Genomic DNA, 21,519 nt, shown 5'->3' with positions numbered 1-21,519 from the left:
GTAATAAATGTATGGAACACCTAAAATATTTTTAACTTCTTGGAATGAAAGCTCTCTTAAAGAAAAGACTAGATAAATATAATATTGAAACAATGGAGTGTAGGAGTTGGAAATGACCTTAGAAGTTAACAAATGCATCTTAATTCCACAGATAAGTAAAAAAAAAAGTGGAAAGAAATTAAATAACATAGATAAAGTCATATACTAGGTAGGAGCAAAAATGGGAACAGAGCTCAGGTTGTCCTGAAAATATTCTCTGAGAGCTATAACTATCAATTGGAATACCAGGGCAAAAAGCACAAAGGGGTAAACTCAAATTAATTTTTAAGACAGATTAATTAAACCAAAAATTGGCTTTTGTCTATAATGTTTCCTATGTACAGTCATTGATTTTAAAGCTCTCTAGGTAAAGAGAAATATAACTCCCAGGATAACAGTCTAATACCTTGGAATAACTCTATTAGAAAGTTATTTAGTCTGTTTAATCTAAATCTGCCTCTTGTGAATTTTCAAGCATAAAGTCATTGCCTTGATGGATTAAAAATAAATTAAAATTAAGACACACCTATCTACAAATTGGCCATATTCTAGATTTGGGCTAAAACATATAGATACAGCAAAATTCTAGGAGATAGATTATTATATGGATATTCTGTGGACAAAAAATTATATTCTCTGAAAAGTAAAAAGAAAGTATGGTAAAAACTTGACAACTGCTTCCAACTAATACTACTAATGTTACTTCCATCCCTCAAAAGTGACATTGTAAAGGATTTTCACCTTATGTGTTTATAGAATAAAATCTACCTATTCATTTCAGCTGGAATAAAGTATAATACATATGTTTATAAATAAATATGAATGTATAGGGCTCTGATGGAGAGAGAGAGAGAGAGAAATTCACTGTGTAGTCAGACCTGTGCAGCACCTTTCTCATGCAAATAAAAAAATATATATATATATATATACTTCTATATTCAATTTCTGAGTGCATGAAGATAGGTTCTTTCTCCGTGCACAGAACAACCTATCTATACTTCCTCCTTTTGTTTGTCTTTAGTAAATTTTCTCAGCTCAGAATTTACCTACTATTCTGTAAGTCTTTTTTAAAGTCTCATAATTTATATAAGTATCTTTGCACCATATGAGATATCCAGATATTAAATTTGCTCCTATTACATGACTAACCCATTTCCTCTTCTGATTATACATCTTATAGTAAATCTCTCTTTCCACTGACTACTGGAAGACCAAAATTTTTATTATTTAGAAATTGTGATATTCCTTCTAAATGTCATTGTCTTAACAATAGTTATACTTCATCTTCTTGGGTTGGGGATTTTTATGTGAAAATAATTAAGATGAATTTTTGAATGATTGTTATTCTAATTTAGGAAACTGAAATATTTTGGAGTTTTATACAAATAGGATGATGTTATCTAAAAATAGGTGCACCTTACAATTTATAAGAATTCTTCATATAATTTAACTTTGTGATAAAACAGTTTTCACAACAGTAGAATTTTCCCATTTCTAGCATTAGACTTTTTGTTCCCTCCTCCTTTCCACCTACCACTTTTGCTTTCTTCAAATCTCAACTAAAATCCACTTCTTACTAGTACATAATTGTTTGAATATGGTTATTTCATATTGTTTCCCACACCCCAACCCCAACCCTATTTAGAGTATGAACTCCTTGAGAATAGCAGATTGGTTTTTGCTTTTCTTTATATCCCTAGTGCTTAATACAATTCTTAGAACTAAATAGGTGCTTAATAAATGCTTATTGATTTGACTATATGAACTGTGCCAGGATAGAGACTTGTGAAATAATGCTGAAGGAATCCATCCTTCAGTTAGTGGTTAGAGAAGATGAACATAAGAGTTCATAACTCTGAAACAGTTTTTTGCTTGTTTTCTTCCTTTTTAGACTTACACTGATTTGCATAGTCCTTCCTCCCTCTTATTCAATTATAAAAATTTTGTTACAAGGACCATGTTTTTAATTCAACATTGAGTAGCTCGAAAGTGTGGGCATGTTAGGTTGCACATTATAATGGCCAAGGGGCTGGGTAAGTATAATTCTATTTACTAAGGATGACTAATTTCATCTCCATTACATTATAAATGAAAATATACTGGATATATCCTGAGACTAGAAAGAAAGAAGCTATAATCACGGTCTTCCAGCACATAATAAATACATAAGATACCAAGTTTCCAGTTTTTATATGTTTTTTTAAATCATACTTTTATTTATTCACAATAATATTCTGCCACATTAATACAGCACAACTTTTTATATGTAATAATAAATAGTTTTCCAGAATGATTGTACTGATTCATGGGTTCACCTACAGTGTCTGTTTTTCTACACTCCTTCCAACATTGATTATTTTCCTTTTGTGTCATTTTTGCTACTCTGATGAGCATGAAGTAAAATCTCAGAATTCTTTTAATGTGCATTGTTCTGGTAGACATTTGGAGTATTTTTTTCAAATAGCTATAGATAGCTTGAGTTTCTTCCCTTGAGAACTTTCTGTTCACATTCTTAGACAAAAAGTTATTAAACAGAACATGCCCTTTGACCCAGTTATGCTAAAGTTAGCCTTACAGCCAAAAGAGATCAAAGAAAAAAGAAAGATCCTTTATGTGTAAAAATATTTATAGCAAGTTTTTGTGGTAGCAACAAAACCGAAACTAAGAAAATGTCTAACGATGGAGAAATTATTAAATAAGTTGTGATATATAAATATAATGGAATACTGTTACAAAGAAATAGATGATTTTAAAAGGACATGAAAAGATGATATGAACTGATGCTTAATATAGTAAGCAGAATCAGAACAATTTCACTTTAACATCAATGTTATAAAAAGCTACAATTTTGAGGACCTTTATAAAATGATGAAGAATGAAATTAGCAAAACCAGGAGAATAAATTAATATAATAATAATTCTGTAAAAAATAAATATGAAAGCTATAAGAAGTAGGATGATAGAATGACCCTTCATGATGGTCCAATAAAATATAGTATTGATTATAGCAATGTACAAATTTAAGGTGCAAAAAATTTGTATACAATCACTGAGGGAATTGCTTTTGACTGACAATGCATATTTGGTAAACAAAAAGTATGTTTTTCTTTTTTCCTGGAGGAGTAGGGAATGGGAGGGAGAGAAAAAAAAAGACTTGTTTAAACAATTTTTTTAATGGAGAGGTGAAGGGGATTGCTAGAGATGTGAGATGTTACGTGCACTTTCAGATGAGATCATTATATTATTGGTTTTACTTAACCATTTTATTTTGCTACCAGTCCTCTTGTGAAGGGGATTTAATCTATAAATGTAGGTAATATAAAAACAAGACACCAATAAAACTTAGTTTTTGAAAAAAGATCTATGCTTTTAGTGGACATTAGGTTCAATATGAGCCAACTGTGTGATGTAGCAGTCAAAAATGCTAGACTTCATGAATGGCATTAAGAATGCAAGAACTTCCAGAAAGAAAAAGGCAAGACTCCCTCTATTCTTCCCCCTTAGGCCACAGTTGGAGTACTGGGCTCAGTTCTGGTACCATAGTTTAAGAAAGCTATTGAGAAGATGGAAAGCTTATAGTAGTGGGTAAACCGGATGGTCAATGCCAAGAGTCTATGCCATGAGGACTAGTTGCATGAACTGGGGAGAAGACCCAAGGATAAAGGACAGGTATGGTCACATATTTGAAGGGCTATTATGTAGAAAGATTAGACCGCCTCACTTTTTTTTACTCCAAAAGACAGAATCAGAAAGAAACAAAAGGGTGAAGATGTAGACATTAATTTACTAATATCAGCATATAAAAATCCATTCAAGAATATTCAACTTTATACTAAGGATAACTGAAATTGTAAAAGTTAACATGTTTGTCATAAGAAAAACAACATCCCAAGAATCAGTGCTGTCTAAAAGTGGAAGAATTTAAGCAAGGCTGAATGACCACTTAATAATCATCACTATATATATATATATATATATTTATATATATATATATATATATATATATATGTAGATATAGGAATATATATATATGTATGTATGTAGATATAGGAATATATGTATAATATACATGTGCTTGAAGATCTTCCTATTCTGATTCCTTCTGTTTCTTTTTTCTCTTATTGCTTTTGCTAAGGTTTCCAGCACAATACTGAATAATATTGTTGATATCAGACATCCTTATTTCACATCTGATCTCCCTGGGAGGTTTCTAGTCTATCCAAGTCCAGTAGCTCATCTACTGCACCACCTAGCCCATCAAAGAGTTCATAATGATGTTATATGGGAGATTGCTACTGAGGTATTTTCCAGCTCTCAAATTCTGTGATTCTGTGATAGTTTTGCTTAGAGACGCAAATATTCTTCCAGTGAAAACTTACCTTCTTCTGAAGAATTTCCCAAGACATTCCAACCAAGTGGCAACTCCAAGTGAGCCATAGCCAATACGAGGTCTTCATCCAAAGCTTGAAGCTCTTTCACTTTGAGACCAAATTGATCAAGTAGAGTCTGATGACTGCTACAAGTGAAAGCGCCAACTTGGTTAACAAGACAACGGGAGAGCCTGCAAGCCACATTATCCATGTACATAATAGAACAACAGCCCATGGTTACTGGGGAATAACCTTCCGAGTATAGACATGTGGACACCGACACAGTTTCTTCAAATCCATGGCCTGGAATGCAAAAGAAGAATCAATGTACCTGAATCTTTAAAAAGCTGTAAGAAGACATTTTCCACTTCTATAAGGAAAACTTGATTATGATTTAAGAAAATTTATTAAGAATGTATGAAATTGCATGATCTTTCCAAAGTTCCAGGGAGTTCCAACTTCATTACAAAGGCAGACAATGCCCTTGAAATAGCTCCAAGAGATTACACATTAGCCCAATAAAGAAGAGCAGGCTAGGAGTTTGGCTGGCTATGTTTCTAACTTTTCTTAATGAGATTTGGTAAAGCCAGTGAGACCAAATTTAAAGTGTCATCTCCTTTGAGTTCTTCACGGGTTTTTAATTAATTTTTTTGCAGAGGAATCAAGGACCTTCGTTGTCCGTGGACCTGAGTATGACCTGAACCAGATTGAAATGTAATTGGGAAATGTTTAACAAAATATATAAAAAATACAATATTGATAATGTTAATTTGTGGCTTTCTAATATAAACTCTTTTTGAGTTTGAAACAATCACTTTTCAGTACTTAAGTGCAATCTTCACTGTTATTATTTTGAACAGATATTTGGAATTTATTCAATTAATATTTAAAAACAAAAACACAATCATCACATTATGATTCCAATTAAAAAAACATCCATCAAAATAAATAAATGACCTCTACTACTTTCCTGTCTGCCATATGTTACTGAGTACAATTATTATTTTATACATTGATTTTCTTATCTTTATGTGAACATTTAAATCACTTATGTAAAAATAAATAAATAAGGTTTCCCACAATGGCATGTCTCTATAAACTGCCCCTTTCTCACCCAAACTGAGGCTTAATATTAAAGAGGAAAAAGGAGGCACGAACTTGCTAGGTGTATGTCATTTCTCTGACATTTCTGACACTAATTACCTATCATCTCAAAAGTATCTTCACAAGGTTACAGAATCCGCATTTTGAATGGGCCCTCAGTGATCAGGATAACTCTGGCCTAGGCCCAAATAGAAATCTCCTACTGTGCCATCTAATTTAAGTATAATAAATACTATAAATGCCCAAATTAGCTACAAAGGACACATGAAAGAACATATTATCTGTATCTAGAGAAAGAACTGATAAAAAAGTATGCATAATATGATTTTACTATCGAGTTAGATAGATACACCTACACATATACGTATTTGTGTCAAATGGTAGCCATCTCTAGAAAAGGGAGGAGGGAAAACCAGAGGAACAAAAGAAATATACCTGATAATTATATATTAAATTGTTCATTTGCAATCTTTTAAAATTATATATTATAGAAATGATTGTTTTATTCTATAAATTAAAAATTAAACTTAAAAAAAAAACTAGTGGTCATCCAGCTTTTGATTGAAGAATTCCAGTGATAGGACTAACTACCTCATGAAGTAGTTTATTTCACTTTGCAAAAGCCCTTAATTATCGGGAAGTTTTTCCTTATATTAAATAAAACCTGCCTTTGTTATTTCTATCCACTGTTCTTTTAGTTCTTCCCTCTAGAGCCAAATAAAACAAGCCTAAACCAGCTTCCCCATGACAGCCCTTCAAATAATTGAATAAAGCATCTGTCTCTCCTACCCCATCTCCAAGTTTTCTCTTCTTGGCCTTTCTGCCTTTTGCAATAGTAGAATCCCTAGGGAGGATATTTTCCTTCTTCCATTTTCTAGCTCTATCTTCATTTTGACACCCCAACATATCATTTCTCCAAGGTAAAAATATATCTGCCCAACAGGACAAGTAATTTTTAAAGGACAATAGGATGGAGAATTATACATGCCCTCTGTGAATATCTTGGTTAACCCCCTCATTTTACAGAAAAGGAAATGGAGATCAGAAAGGCTGTGATTTGCTAAAGCTCAAAATACCTGTAATAAATAGCTGAGATAGGATTTGAATTCATTGCTTAGGACTTCTAATTCAGTATTTCTTCCTCTATGCCAGGCTGTCTTTCTTCTTAATTCATAGCCACTTAGCTTTAAACATTCAGAGACTGCAGAATTTCTAGAAATTAATAATATACTATACAAATGTACAGAATGAGAGTAAGAGTAAGAAATGAATTTCTCCATCTCTATAGGATTCCCTCTACCCTCCAACAAAGGAGAAATTAGAACTATTGGGCAATATACAAATAAATTCTGAAGAACTTCACCACCATTTCTATGCAGAGCTTACTCACTAAAAGTTAAGCAACTGATAGCCTAAGAACCCTAACAAATGAATCCAGAGGTAAGTATTCAATTTACTTATTAAGGGAGGATGTGACACAATTGCTCATATTGTCTTTTTGGAACATTGTTCCTCCTAGAATGTGGGTATATTATACAGGACACAACAAATATCCTGCATCTGAGAAATGTAATAACCACTGATCACACATCTGGGATCAACAGTGAGCCAAAGAAAATGGTCTCTCCTTTCAGGGTTTGCAACATAATGGATGATGTCTCTCCTGTAACACAAAGCTGGGAAAGGGAAGGAAAGAAGGAAAAAAGCTAAATCATACAAATGAAACAAAAAGTCAGAATTTTTGCTAATTTGCTGACATTTTTGTTTTCTTTTTCATAGAAAATGATCAGGAGTCATAAGATAGGACACTATAGAGCAGAAAGGAAACTAAAGATGCTGGGGGATGGGAGAATAAAAGGGAAAGAAGGACAAGAGAAGACAGTTAACAAAGAATATAGATGGAAAGGGAAAAGCCAATAGAGTACAGAGAAAATATCGTTTTGGAATCATTTATTTAGATTCTATTAAGGAGCCCTGAAGCCAGGCAGGGAAGGGTTAAGAGTTGCTTTAAGTTACAACAACAAAAATCCTAAAGGAATCAGATAACAAGTTTCAGATCACTAAACCCAAAAGGAGTTGTAAGCTTCCTATGAATCTCTTTACAAATGTCATACTCACTGCACAATGCCATGTTTATGTTCTGCTCTCCTTCTAGGTAACACAAGTTGCCAAAAAAAATTGGCAATGAACATGTTTTCAGAAGGTGAGTCAGTTGGTTTATAGACTGAAAAGGTGGACACATATATGGGGTGATTTAAAGAGCTGTCCAAAAATATCACAGAATCACTGAATCTCCAATTTAGAAAGGAACAGAGGGTATAGGCCTGGCCTAATTGACTGAGTGACTTAAATCTGTCCCTACTCTGAATGCCCTCTGTAACATTACTGACAAGTGAGCTTGCATCTTTTGCTGGAAGACTGTGCTCATCCTTTGTTTTAAAAAAGGACCAATAAGATCATGGGAGATGTCTTGACTTGCACGTGAATTGGATTTCAGTGAGGCAGAACTGTGCAAAGTGGTTAGCTTTAATCTCCTAGAATCATCAAAAAGTTCAGTGGCAAGACAAAAATCCAGGCATCTTTAGGGAGGTAAATATTGTCACTAAACTTTGCATATGCCAAGTGGATTCCAATGTCTGACCAAGTTATAAGCACTCCACAGGGTCCACATCAGCTGCCTTTATGGCCACCAGAACAAATTGTTCTCATCCCCCCACTCTGCTAGGGGAAGTCTTTGTATGTTTATGGTAGACATCTACCTACCTCCCAAAGTAGGAAGTTTGTTTTTTGTTTTTTGGGTTTTTTTGCTTTTTTAGGAAATTTGTTCTTGTCTTAAGTCTAAATCTGCTTTTCCCCAACCAATACCTGATTTACTACTTTGGACAAATGCCATAAATATCCTCTTAAAATGCAAAAAAAAAAAAAAAAAAAAACACCGTCAACTGAGAAGCATAATACTTTAAGCCATTAGCAGCCACTTGCATATTATAATGGATTAAATTCTCAGCTTAACTAACTAGCTGTCACCTTGAAAAGGGGAGAACAGGTCCATGAGGAATGGGACAGAGGCCATATGCAATTCGATGGAAAGCAGGAAGAGGAGAAAGGTCTAAAGCATATTACCTTGCCCAGAGAACATAAATTCAAACATGGTGTCAACAATGGAAACCTTAGGCAACTGAGGGTCAGCATTTGATGGAAAGGAGCTAGGAGGTCACTAAAGACTATTTCACTAGTCTTGTCTTCTCTTTCATGAAACCCTGAAAAGGTCGCATTTTTTGGTTTCATATTCTGGCAATACCACAAAAAACTTAATTCTGGTATAGTGTCTGATCTCAAACACTATGGTAACTTAACAGAAAAAGCCCCATAGTGTTTGAAAGCAAGCTGGCTTTTCCAAAGTTATACCTGCCCCTCACTCAGGACACTTTGTTTTCTTTTTCTCCAGTTTGCTTCCTGTTTAAAATGCTGTATAGCAAAAAAAAAAAAAAAAAAAAAAATCTACAAACACATTTCCCAAGGGGATACTCAAAAAAGAAATGCTTACCTGGAATGTTAGACTGGAGAATGTTATCTCCAATACGCTGGGCAAATGTCACATGTCTTTGATGAGATCCATTGTAAATGAAATAAAATTCAGCATCTTTAGGGAGATAAACATTTTCATCAAACTTTGCATATACCATCACTTGCCCCTGGAAAGTGAACAAGACAAACCATAAGCTTTGATCTTCATAAACAAGAACAAAATGTTCTCAAGTAAAAATATATCATATTAACAATATATTATATACTTTGTTAAATAATTAATTGCATGTAGTTTACCTCAAGTGCACAAAATATATCCACTTCTCAAAATAATACTTTTAAAAATTGGCAAAAGATACTCATAAATATGTATTATACACATATCCACACAGATAATAACAACTATCTATATGGATGCATGGCACTTTGTTTCTATCCCTTTCCCTGAAATTTCCTGGATGGCAAAACATTTTTTTGTCTACCATTTATACTATAGGTCCAATATTATCCTGAATATGAATGTTCTTTATAACTAATATTTGATGATGGCATTGGTAAACTTTTGCCCTAACAGGATTTTTCTAAGCACCTTAAATGCTTGCAAGGCCATCAAATAAATTAGCTTTCTTTTCCTCACTTTATGTTTCCCATATCATTTCCAAGAATTACGCCCATGATAAATGTTCTCTTTCTTTGAACTACTAAAGTTCCCTCATACCTTCTTCATTGTTGGATCTGAGGACTACAAAACATTCAAGATTCTTAATCTGGAGCCCTATAGACTTAAAAAATTTTTTTTGGATAAATGGACTCCAATGTGATTAAATTCCTTTATAATTCTATCCATTTAAAGCATTATTGTGAGAATGACTTCATATATATTCACCAAAAGAGTGTAGGACACACAAAAAAGGTGAAGAATATTAAAATAGAAACTATCATCCTAGAAAATTCATAAACATTCTAGAAATGATTATGAAAAAAAAAACCTCTCTTTTCTAATAAATGTCACTAACATAACCCATTGGGGGGGAGAGAAGAAAGAGGGTGATTAGTAATAAAATTATACTACACACACAAAAAAGTAAAGACATGTATTAGCCTTCCCAGATGGTTCCCAGAAAAAACACTAAAAAGACTTCATGTCTTCTGAATACTCCCTATTCCAAGAACAAAACACAATACAAAGTAGAGCATTGAAAGAGTGGGAGAAGACTCTAGGGGCCTATGGGAGTGTCAAGGAAAGGGAAACCTGGAGGTGGAAAGGGTCACACGTTTCTGGAGAGCCTCCAAAACTTAGTCTATGCTTTAACAAGGCCTCTAAGCACTTGGATACTTGCCTGGACCAAGCACAAGCTAGCATTCAGAGAGATTTCCCCATCTCTCAATACAATTTTGGGGGGGGGGAGAAGAAAACAAAAGGGAAAAGATGTAGGCATTATTTTAAATTGTGATTTACTAATATCATCATATATAGATTCATTCAAAATGATATGCAAACTTTATACTAAGGATAACTGTATCCATAGGATGAAAAAAACCAAAATTAAATTCAAAATTTCTGTTTACAAAAGACAAGTAGCTATTTAATCCTCTAAAACAAAGCATTTTACCAGCATAACAATAGTACATATTCTATTTTGATTTGTAATCCTATACTCAAAATTGTTTGCTTTAAAAATACCATATATCACAATAATTTAATTCTGGTTGTGGCATTCTAAAGAAACTCTAGTTTCCAATGAAATTATGTAATATATTTCTATATGAACATATATAGTATGCTTTCTCTTATACATGTACATGCACGTGCATTTATATAAACATATGTGTACATGTATGTGTATGGAGGTATCTATATAAAATCTATAGGCAGTACTATGCCAAGAAAAAATCACCATACAGTAGCTTAAAAACCAAGTACAGGAAAATGACCTGAAAATTAAAAAAAAAAAAAAAAAAAGTCCAACATGACTGAAAAAATTTAAATGAAATTCCATTTCTTAAAAAAAGAACAGCTTGTTTTAGTCAAGTTCCTGGTTCCTGAGTGAATTAATTATCTACAGACAGAATTGTCCTGACCTGCTGATGAATGGTTTTGTATTTTTCTATGGAAAACAAATTGTATAAAAGATCACAGTCTTTCAGAGTCCACAAGGATATCTAATCTGCATCTATTCAAAATACCTATCATATTACTGTTTTACTTGATCGGGTGAACAAGGACTATGGCTTACAAAAGAGTTTAATTACAGCCTACTTTGAAAAAAATACAACACATAGCAGCACAACAGTACAACTCAATTCTTTCAAAAGCCCTACCACATTTTACAATCACTAGTAAAAGAAGACACTGGGATATACTTTTTTTAGAAACATAAGATGGTACTGAAAAGTAGGCCCAGAAATCCAAGCAAGTAAGAATAATTATTGAGAAATGATATTCACCAATGACTTTGATTAGACAAATCACAAGAGGCACCTGAAAACTGATCCTTTGAGAGGAAAGGAAGAGGAAAGGAGCTTCTTCAGTCGAAAAATCCCATAATTGTTCAGATAAGATCTTAAGAGGAAGAAAAATTAACATCTCCAAGAAACAGGGGAAATAGTTTTGGAACTACACAGAATTGAGTATATATTCTAAAAGGAAAAGCTATATAGAAGAGAGATTTACAATTTCATAAGAAATCCTCTGTTTTTCTGTTCCTTGTATATAGAAATGTTCGTGTTTGTTAATATCTGTAATGCTCATAATAACAGAAAATTAAATATTTTCATAAGTAAGAACAAATATCATTCAGGAAAATAATGACACTATAAAGCTTCACAAGAAGTTGGTAAAGGAAATGTAAGTAACATGGAAAAGGATCCTATATGAATGAGAATGCCAAAAGTGCCCAATTTTTGTTAGAAAAGAAGTTCCCTAACCATTGTGGCCAAAGAATGCTAATCTTATTACAGTCTTAGTCAAATTTCCACTTTAAGAATTTTTGTTTGACTATTTAATTCCCCATCTGGATTCAGTTGTAGACATTGTCTTTAGCTCTTCAGCACTTTTTCACTTTCCTAATTCTACTGGAAAAGGTGATAGAATCCTTCTTCTTCCAGTCAAAAGCCTCAGAGGTCTATTCTTCCCTTTCCACTAACTCATTGTTCCCTAAAGATAAAATGATTAAATTATTCCGTGGTAATTACTAAGAAGTCAGGTAAAATCCAAAATGGGACTAATAATGGGAGAGTAGAAAAGTGAAATTAATTAATGAGTATGAAAGTACTTAGTGATCTCATCACCACCACAAAGTAGTTTATAAAAAGAAATGGACTTTCACATAAAGTGGGAGTGATTATTATCTCCTTCTATCCCAGCAATCCAAGAAAGAAGTTGCAAGTAAAAAAAGAAATGAAATTGAAGGGGAGAGAAAGTAATCATGAACATAAGATATTTGACTGCAGCACATATAGAATTTCAAAATCTTTTTTGAAAATCTGCACAAAATTAAGATCCCATATAAGAAGAATCAACAGTATGCTAAATGAAAATCATCCTAGAAAAATGAAAGTCTTAAATTATGGCACCCCAAATAGTACAAATATAAGACCTTTAAATACTATTGGTAAAATAAAGTCCTTTCATATATGAAAGCAAATGTCCTGTGACATTTAAAGGAAAAAAAAAAAAAAAAACAAACCAAATCCTAAACACAGAGGGAAAGCTATCATTTCGTATCATTTAGCAAAATGTAGTAGCAAAAGTCCTAGATTTGAAATCCAAAGGTTTATTTGATATTGGATAAGTCCTTTAATCATTCTGGGCCTAAGTTTCTGCCTCTTAAAAAAAATAAAGACTTGAACCAGGTGATCTCTGAAGTTTCTTCCAATTCTACATCCTATGATTCAAAAAGACAACTTCACAATCAGCCCAAGAGTAAGCTGTTTTCATCTTAAATGCTTAATAAACATGTAATTTGATGTTAAAATTCTCAAAAAATAATTCCAGATAATACCTGAAATGTAGCTTTCACCTGTATCATCATAAACTTACTTTATCATCCATCTAGGAAATAAAAAACCAAAAACAATAATTTGAGCTTTTCAAAATTATAGGATTTTCAGTCCAGACTCTAGAATCTTGCTGGAGCTGAATCATTCTTGCAAACAAATGCCAAAGCTGCACCAACCCACTTGCTTTTTTTCATAAATGGTTTCAATTTTTTAATGTTCTAGTAGAAATCTAATTTTGAGTATTCTAATCTGCCTACATCCCCATATGGATTCAAGTGACTGTTTTGTTTAAGTTCAAAACTTTGCTGAGTAAATCTTTTATATTCTGCATCAAAATCTCTCTTCTTCTAATCACAACTATCTTTTCCCCTTAACTGTGATTTACAAAATAGAAAACACTCATATATATTCCATTGGCCCTCCTAGAAGGCTAAGTATTACCTACAAATAGACAAAAGAAAAGAAAGGAAAAGAAAATTAGATTAAACATAAACTAAGAAAGGCAAAAGCAGTAAATGAAATAAATGTTTTACTATCAGTTAGTTTAGGTGAGTTCCCTCACTGAGGGAAAATTCTGTTTGTAAAGTTGAGCTAAGACTCCTCAGGACAAAGCCCTCTTCTTAGACATTATTTCATTCAATTCAATTGATTTAAATAATCATTAATGAAATACTTAACTAGATGCTAGCTACTGTACTGGGAATATACATAGACAAAAGTGAGGTAGTTCCTGCCCTCTAAAAGCTTACATTCACTTGGAGAAACACAATATGCGCCCATATAATGAAAACATAAATAGAGAGTAATTGGGAGAGAAGAAATAGAACGTCTTAGCAAGTGGAAGGATTAGGAGACTGCTCCTCAGAGAGAGGGATTCCAAGAAGTAGTCAAAAAGAAAGAGAATATCTAAAATGGGGAGAACCTAACAAACAGAAGAGAAGACAAATAGAATAAGTTTTTGTGGGCAATATTGTGACATGAGAGTAAAGAAGGAGACTTAAGTCAGATTATGAAGTTCTTTGAATACCAGGGGAATTATTAAGAATATTTAGGTCTTCTCAAAGAACCAATGAATTATGTCAACTCCTGCTCATGACTTCCACTGACATGTTGAATGAAAACAATTTGCATGTTACTGCCCATCAAAGGTAATCAGTGGAACTGAGATATCTAATCCCTCCAGCAATTCATTTGGCTTAGCCACATTTTATATCAATGGTATATGATGTCTTTTAGTTACATCATTTTATGTATTTAATTACACCTTGCTACTAGTGCATGACTGCAACAAGCTCATCTGTTGGGTTAAAGCCATTTGAATTTAATAAGCTTCATTTAGTGCCTAAACTATAACTGTATAAAGGCAGGTAGTTGAAATTTTAACTTTGGTTATGAAAGCACAATATTATATATGGAGAGAGACAGCATGGACAGTTAGTGGACCAGCCTTAGAGTCGGGAAGCCTTAAAATCATAGATGACAGTTTTAGAGCTGGAAGGAATTTTAGAGTTTATCTAATCCAACTCATTCATTTTACAGCTGAGGAAAAATGTTAAACATTATAATGAAATTATATTAGCAAGTATCACTGACTACATAGTGCTAATATAAATAAGGTGTCCTCTTAGAAAATAGCCACATGAGATTTTCTTTCTCATAGCATATAACCAATATATATTGAAAGAATGTTGAATATTGCAATGCAAAGACTTCTTTCAATTTACTTTATCAACAAATATTTAGCACCTAACTCAGTAAAAAACATCACTAATACTAAAGATATAATGACAGAAGCAAAGAATTCTTAGTTATGTTCTCAGTAGCACAAGGATATAGAAAGATTCTCACTGAGCCTTTCAACATTTCTGTGAAAGAGATGGATTATGGGTTGTTATTGTTTTGTTACAAACTCAGAAATTAAGAAATCTGTCTGATATCATAAAGCCAAACAGATAGTATCAATACTAATTTCCAGTTTTCTCAACTTATTTCTAGGGCTTAACTCACAAAGGTAGTCTATCTTTTTAACCTTCTTAAAGATTGTGATTATATTCTATCAAACAAAACACCACATCCCCAATGGCACTGGTATATTATTTGATTAGGTGGTCGTTTTATATATACCTGAACTGTTTCTGAAAATCAACATTCTAAATAATAGCATATCTAGACTAGATTAGATATCTGTCTCTTGCTTGCTTTCATTTTCACTTTCACAATTAATTAGAAGCTTGTAAGCCTAAGGCATTATTTTTTAAAATTTGATTCAGGGTTATTTAAACTCAATATCATTACAGAGAAAAAGTTCTAGACTGATAAATTCACAAGACAACAATGAATACAATAATTTACATTAAAATAGTCATTTTTACATACATTTTCTTATGTGATACAAATGAAAGACATCAAGAAAAAAGATCAAAATATCATTAAAGGAAGGAAATAAATTAAAATGGAGAATCTGCATACCAGTAATTGTGATAATGTAACCTTGAAATAACTTGCATATTAATAAATTGTTGTTAATAAAACACATATTTTAACATTAACTTTAGATGCCATCTAAACTTTAGCATTTTCAACTTACTGTTGCTCTCAAATAAATAACAGAAGTGCATATCATAAATACTCTGTGACGTTAATGTTTGGTAGAATGATTAACCATGACAAAATCTTTATTATATAACTAACCTGCATAACAAAGCATTGCAAATTATTTAGAATACAATAACAGGAGAAAGATTAAAGAAGGTTTGTTTTTTTTTCAATTTACTGCTCAGTTACTAACTTGATTTAGAGAATCCATAAATATGCAGTACTCCCAGAAAAAGACACTTTTGATCCTTTGGTCACAATAGTATGGTGGAAAAGGCTCAGAATAGGGAGTTGATGATCTAGATTGTATCCTGTTTTTGACACTTTCTTCATGTGGGACAATGAAGCCACTTAATTTCTCTGGGCCTCCAGTTCCTCTTTTGCAAAAAGACTGAAATTGGCTAGAAAACTTCCAATGTCCCTGTTGTCTTTAAAATTTTATGTTCTAAGATTATTTTAGAAAGTCCTGGACAGATTTACATGAACTGATGCAGAGTGAAACAAGCAGAACCAGGAATACATTGTACACAATAACAGCAAGAATGTGTGATGATCAGCTATGAAAGACTTGATTCTTCTCAGTGGTTCAGTGATCCAAAGCAATCCCAATAGACTTTGGACAGAAAATGCCATCTGCATCCAGGAAAAAGTCTCTAAGAAGACTAAATATAAATACATGCTATGTTCACTTCTTTTTTTGTTTTTTTTTTTTCTTTTCCACAGTTTTTCCTTTTGCTCTCATTTTTCTCTTCCAACATGAATCATAAAATAATGTGTATTAAAAATTAAATAAAATAATTTTTTTTGTTCTGTAAGTTTATTTGTGATTTTGTATATGAGACTATAGAAAGTCAGATGGAAAAGTAGGTAAGAGCACAGGCCTGGAGTTAGGAAGATTCATCTTCCAGACTTCAAATTTGGCCTCAGAAACTTACTAACTGTGTAACTCTAGGGAAGTCACTTATCTCATCTGTAAAATGGGGATAATAATGACATCTACCTCCCACGGTTGTTTTGAGTATAAACTGAGATAATATTTGTAAAGTGCTTTGCAAATCCCATATCACTATATAAAGGCTAGCTTTTCCTTCATATTGTGAGCTCCTTAAGGGCAGACGCTATTTTTTACTCTTTTTATATGTCCAATTCCTGGCACATAGTAGGTGCTTAGAAAAAAATTGATAGATTCTTTTTGTCATCCTAGATATTTCATGTTATGGATTCGAGGGCATTATTGTGAGCAGTGGTCCACAGGCTTGACTGGACTATCAAAAAGATCCATGATACCAAAAAAAGTGAAGAACCTTTAGTCTCAAGTAGCTTTAGTGGCTGGGATAATGAGGAAAAGAAGGAAATAAACATAAAAACAGGTAGCCATGCAGTTTTCTCCCTTGTAAAACGACGAAGTTGGAATAAATTGCCTCTAAGGTCTTTTCCACCTTAGCTCTAAACCAAAGGAATCGTGTTGTTTTAAGGAATCAGACATCCAGAGGTTTCTGGACTAAGAAAGAGGATTCAGTCATCAGGGGAGTTTTAGAAAATAGAAGGCAATAGCCCTCAGGCCAAATGCCAAGATCCCCTGAACTGGTTCCAAAAAAGCAAAGGAATCAAGATCCTAAACCTTTTTTTTTTCCATCTTCTTTGCCAGTACTTTTTGACACCTTAATGGGGCTTCATTTATTCTTTCTTCCCAGGATGTCTAATGTCTGGGACAGCAGAGATTCTGAATACATAGGAACATAACTCTGGGTTTTCAGAAAGAACACTGGGAAAAAGAAGAAGAGAAGATTATCCTCCAAGAATACCATTTCAACCCATACCCTGCAATACTGCTTATTTGGGGTTCATCTATGGAATGTCTTATACACTGTCTCTGGTCATAATTGTCTAGGACCAAAAGTTGGTCATATGATAGAAGACATTGTGTTGAAATAGTGACAATCTTATGCTGAATATGAATAATGCTTGATATTGCCATGATTTTCAAAATCTATTTTGTTTTCCATTATGCTGAAAAGTCTGATTTATATCAGTGGTTAATTGGATTTAGGAAGAAGGAATTTCCTGAAGTGAGATGATTTCTGAGTCAATGAGTAATAAGGTAGTAAGCTGGGAAGATCACAGTCCCTAAAATCATGTAACATGCTTATTATATGACCTAAAAATAAGGTTTGCATTTTTTCATGAAGGCAGCATAGTCCTATCAACTACCAAAATTAATAATAATCTAGGTCCAGAAAAAATTTTCCACATATTTATTTTAAATTTCTTGTCCCAGACAAGTTTTATGTTTATAATATTTTAGTGAAATATTTAAACACCTGAATCAAAAGGGCCAAAGAAATTTTCAACTTTAAGCCACTAGTTCAAATTTAACAGATTGGTAGTCCTGGAAGTGGTTATCACTTGAGGCTATAGACTAGTCATTCTGGACTATTCATGAACAGCAGACAATGGTGTGAATAACTACAACTAAAAGAAAAAAGGGGGACTGCTCATTTTACAGATGGGAAAACTGAGGCCAAACTGAGGGCAAAGTAACTTGCCCAGGGCCCAGGGTCATCCAGATAGTGTCTGAGGCCAGATTTAAGCTCAGAAAACTGAGTTTCTCTGACTCTAAACTCAATACTCAATTATCCACTGTGTTTCCTAGATGTCCTAGTTTAAGAAACTGTGGGTCATGACTCCATGTGGGTTCACATAACTGAATGTGAAGATCACAAAAAAATTGGCAACAATAGGTATCAAATATTTTGCCAAGATTCAATTCTTTATGTAAAAATAAACACATCCATCTCATTAGAAAACATAAATTTGCTTTCATTTTTAACAAATGGTAAAATTATGCGTATGTCAAAGAATTTTAAAATAAATTTATGAATTTTGATTTATAATTTATGACTTTATTATGTATCTGATTTGTATGCTTATTGTATGTATTTATGTGCCTGGATCATGGAAAAATTTCTTAGGAGAAAAAGAGTTACAAATGGAAAAAGTTTAAGAAGCCTTGGGTTACATGATCTTAGGCATATCCTATAAAGTTGCTAGAGCTGTTGTCTCATCTGTAAAAGGAAGGCACTGGACTAGATAAGGACTAGATAAGTCCTTTTTTAGCTCTCAAATTCTATAATCATGTTTCTGTCATTAAGAGATGAGTCCCAAACATATGGCAATGAGTAGAATGACAAGCTAGAAAAGCAGGATGTGAAAAAAAATTGAGATATAAGGATTTTTCCTTATATCTCAATTTTTATATAAATAATATAAAATAAAATAAAAGAGTTGGAGAAGAGGAAGCAGACATAGAGGGGAGGGTTAAATGGAAGAAATATGTCATAATGACAAATAAGTAGACTGAAGCGAGGGGGCAGTGATAAGAGATGTCAAAACAAAACAAAGCAATATATGCTTTATTGATGTATAATAATTCATATTTATTTGGTGCTTAAATCATTACAAAACATTTCTCACACAAACCCCTTACAGTATAAGTACTATCATTTCTATGTTACAGATGAGGAAAACTAAAGTGCAGAAATGTTAAATAATTTTCCCAAGATCACATGGCTGGTAAATAACAAACCTAGGTCTCCTAGCTCCAAATCATTCATCCCATGATTCCAGCAATCCAGGAAAACAATACGAGAAAAATACAGAAGAGACTAAAATACAAAAATGCAGAACATGAGAAGGACTGAAGGGTGGAAGAGAACTAACAAACAGGAAATTGTCATTGCTATTTAGAAAAGAAAAAAAAAAAAAAAAAGACAGTACGAATTCAGGTCCTGAGAAAGGATATAATTAATTTTATACAAATTGAGGAAATAATTGAACAAAGGGCAAGAAGTGTGTGAAAGATGCAACACTGTGATGGACTTTTCATTCCTCACTGCACTGTTTACACTGAAGGGCCTTCATGAAACAAATTTACTTAACACTCCCGCTCCTTTTCTCCTGATTCTCATTCTTCTTCGTCTCACTTCAGTCTGACCTGTTTTCAGAATAGGATGCACAGGAGCATTTTCCCCTAGCAAGTCCCCAAAACTTCTTTACAATGTCCTTTGCTTCCTTTTGTCAAAGGCCCATCCTGTGTATTCAAATGACTCATGGACATCCTGTTTTGGGCCTAAGTCCAGCTGGAAACTGGAAACTGATCCCAATAGAGGTGCCAGTTTTTGGCTTTCCTAGGGGTACTGTTTGGTCTCAAGTCAGTTTTGGTCCATTCCCCTTTCCCAGTTCAACACAAAGCCAACTAGTCACAGAACAATGCTTGTAGCAACAAACAGAGGTAGCCAAGACCAAAAGCCTAATGAGTATTTTGTTCTCCAGAGCAAGGCAGACACTTCACCTTCAATTTGATGTTCTCTCCTCCAAAATGGGGAGGGATTAAAAGTGGGAATCATGAGGTTTAGATCCTTCTTCCAAGTCTGTTACTCATTGGTTACATAAGCTTATATGGGTTATTTTCTCCAATAAGATTATATCTTAGCGACCTGTTTTATTATTATGGAGAAAAGAAGGCAGTTTCATGAGAATGGGCACCTCTCTCCCCCACCCACAAATGTACACAGAGAACTAGAAGATCATAAAGGAAGGGCCTTATTTTCTTTGTTTGTTATTTTTTCAAGGCAAATGTGATGTTTATCCAGCTCAGCAACAAATGACAAATTCAAGTGATCAAACCCAGTGTTCACAGAGCTTGATAATAATATTTGAAAAACTTTTCTTAGCCTAGAAATCTGTCTGTAATGGCCATAAATTGATCTGGCAATCTTTTTTCCACAATGAAATTAATAAAAAATTTGCAAGATACAAACAAAACCCCTCAGATCCTTCTATAATAAGTGCTAAAGTGAGCAGTCTTTTATAATAGCATAATTATTCTTGAATGACAATGGAGATTTAATATAAATATTTATTAATATAAATTTCATATTGCATGTTTTTCTATATGATAATGCCATATAGAAAAACAAAAGGGAGCCTTTAGTTAAAATTTAAAAAATAATAAAAAAACTGTCTAGGATCCCACTGATGAGTAAGACAGCTCTAAAAGGGGTCACAAGTACCATATCATGCTAATTTAATCAACTTATAATTTATTGAGCACCTACTCTGTACAAGGAGTTTTATATTATCAGAGAAATTGGATTCAGATGCTACTCCTTCCATTTACTATTTGCATATCAAGTCATTAAATCTCCTTGGGTTTCTGTAAAATAAGAGTTTTTATTAAATGGTATTTGAGGTCCCTTCCAAATCTCAACAGATGATTCCACAACGTTATGATTGCTATGAAAACAGATTCCTGAGTAAATATCAACTGACTAAATGGTATATCCCCAAGATACATAAAACAAATGTTAAAATATATGTGCCTGTGCATGTATAAGGGGCTTGTTAAAGATAAATATGAAACTATTTTGAGTACTCTGGGTGAGAATGTCAGGTATCTGCATCAAGAATTTTTATCATTTTTCTTTTTTCTTCATGTTTTCACGTTTTTCTTCCTTTCCTTGGATTAAAGCCTCTGAGATTCTGTAAGTACTTCCAAGGAGAGTTAACATCTATTCTTAGAAGGTGGGAAAACAGAGGTCATGGTGAAAAAGCTGAAATATAGCATCTGATACCTGGGAAGTGGAGAATAATGAAGGTGTTCTCCCAAGTTTGTATATGATCAACTTTCTTTCAATTAGACCAATGGAGACAAAATCTAAATCACATATAAGATGAAAGGATCTTTTTACATAACAACAGGTTTCTTCAAACTATTCCAAATTCCTACAGAAGATAGAGTCAAAGGTCCTATTTTACTACTCATTAGCACATCATTGCTAAAAGAGAGAATTTTCACTTTCAGGATGTTATTCTACCTAAT

General features: G+C 33.1%; 1 protein-coding gene across 7 annotated transcripts in view; it reads right to left on the bottom strand.

Moving 5' to 3' along the window:
* The window catches only part of ARHGEF28 (Rho guanine nucleotide exchange factor 28), a 355,588-nt gene that overhangs the window by 231,195 nt on the left and 102,874 nt on the right, over positions 1 to 21,519 (bottom strand). For all 7 annotated transcript variants that reach the window (XM_074282270.1, XM_074282269.1, XM_074282264.1 and 4 more), the window contains exons 4-5: positions 9,061 to 9,208; positions 4,419 to 4,712 (exon numbers count right to left, since the gene is read on the bottom strand). In XM_074282270.1, coding sequence (XP_074138371.1) covers positions 4,419 to 4,712; positions 9,061 to 9,208 — 442 coding nt within the window. The remainder of the gene's footprint in view (positions 1 to 4,418; positions 4,713 to 9,060; positions 9,209 to 21,519) is intronic.

This window comes from Sminthopsis crassicaudata, chromosome 1 (genome assembly GCF_048593235.1).
Source record: "Sminthopsis crassicaudata isolate SCR6 chromosome 1, ASM4859323v1, whole genome shotgun sequence".
Classification (NCBI taxonomy): domain Eukaryota; kingdom Metazoa; phylum Chordata; class Mammalia; order Dasyuromorphia; family Dasyuridae; genus Sminthopsis; species Sminthopsis crassicaudata.
The sequence above is the reverse complement of the archived record's forward strand: the minus strand, read 5'-3'. Positions and strand labels throughout refer to the sequence as shown.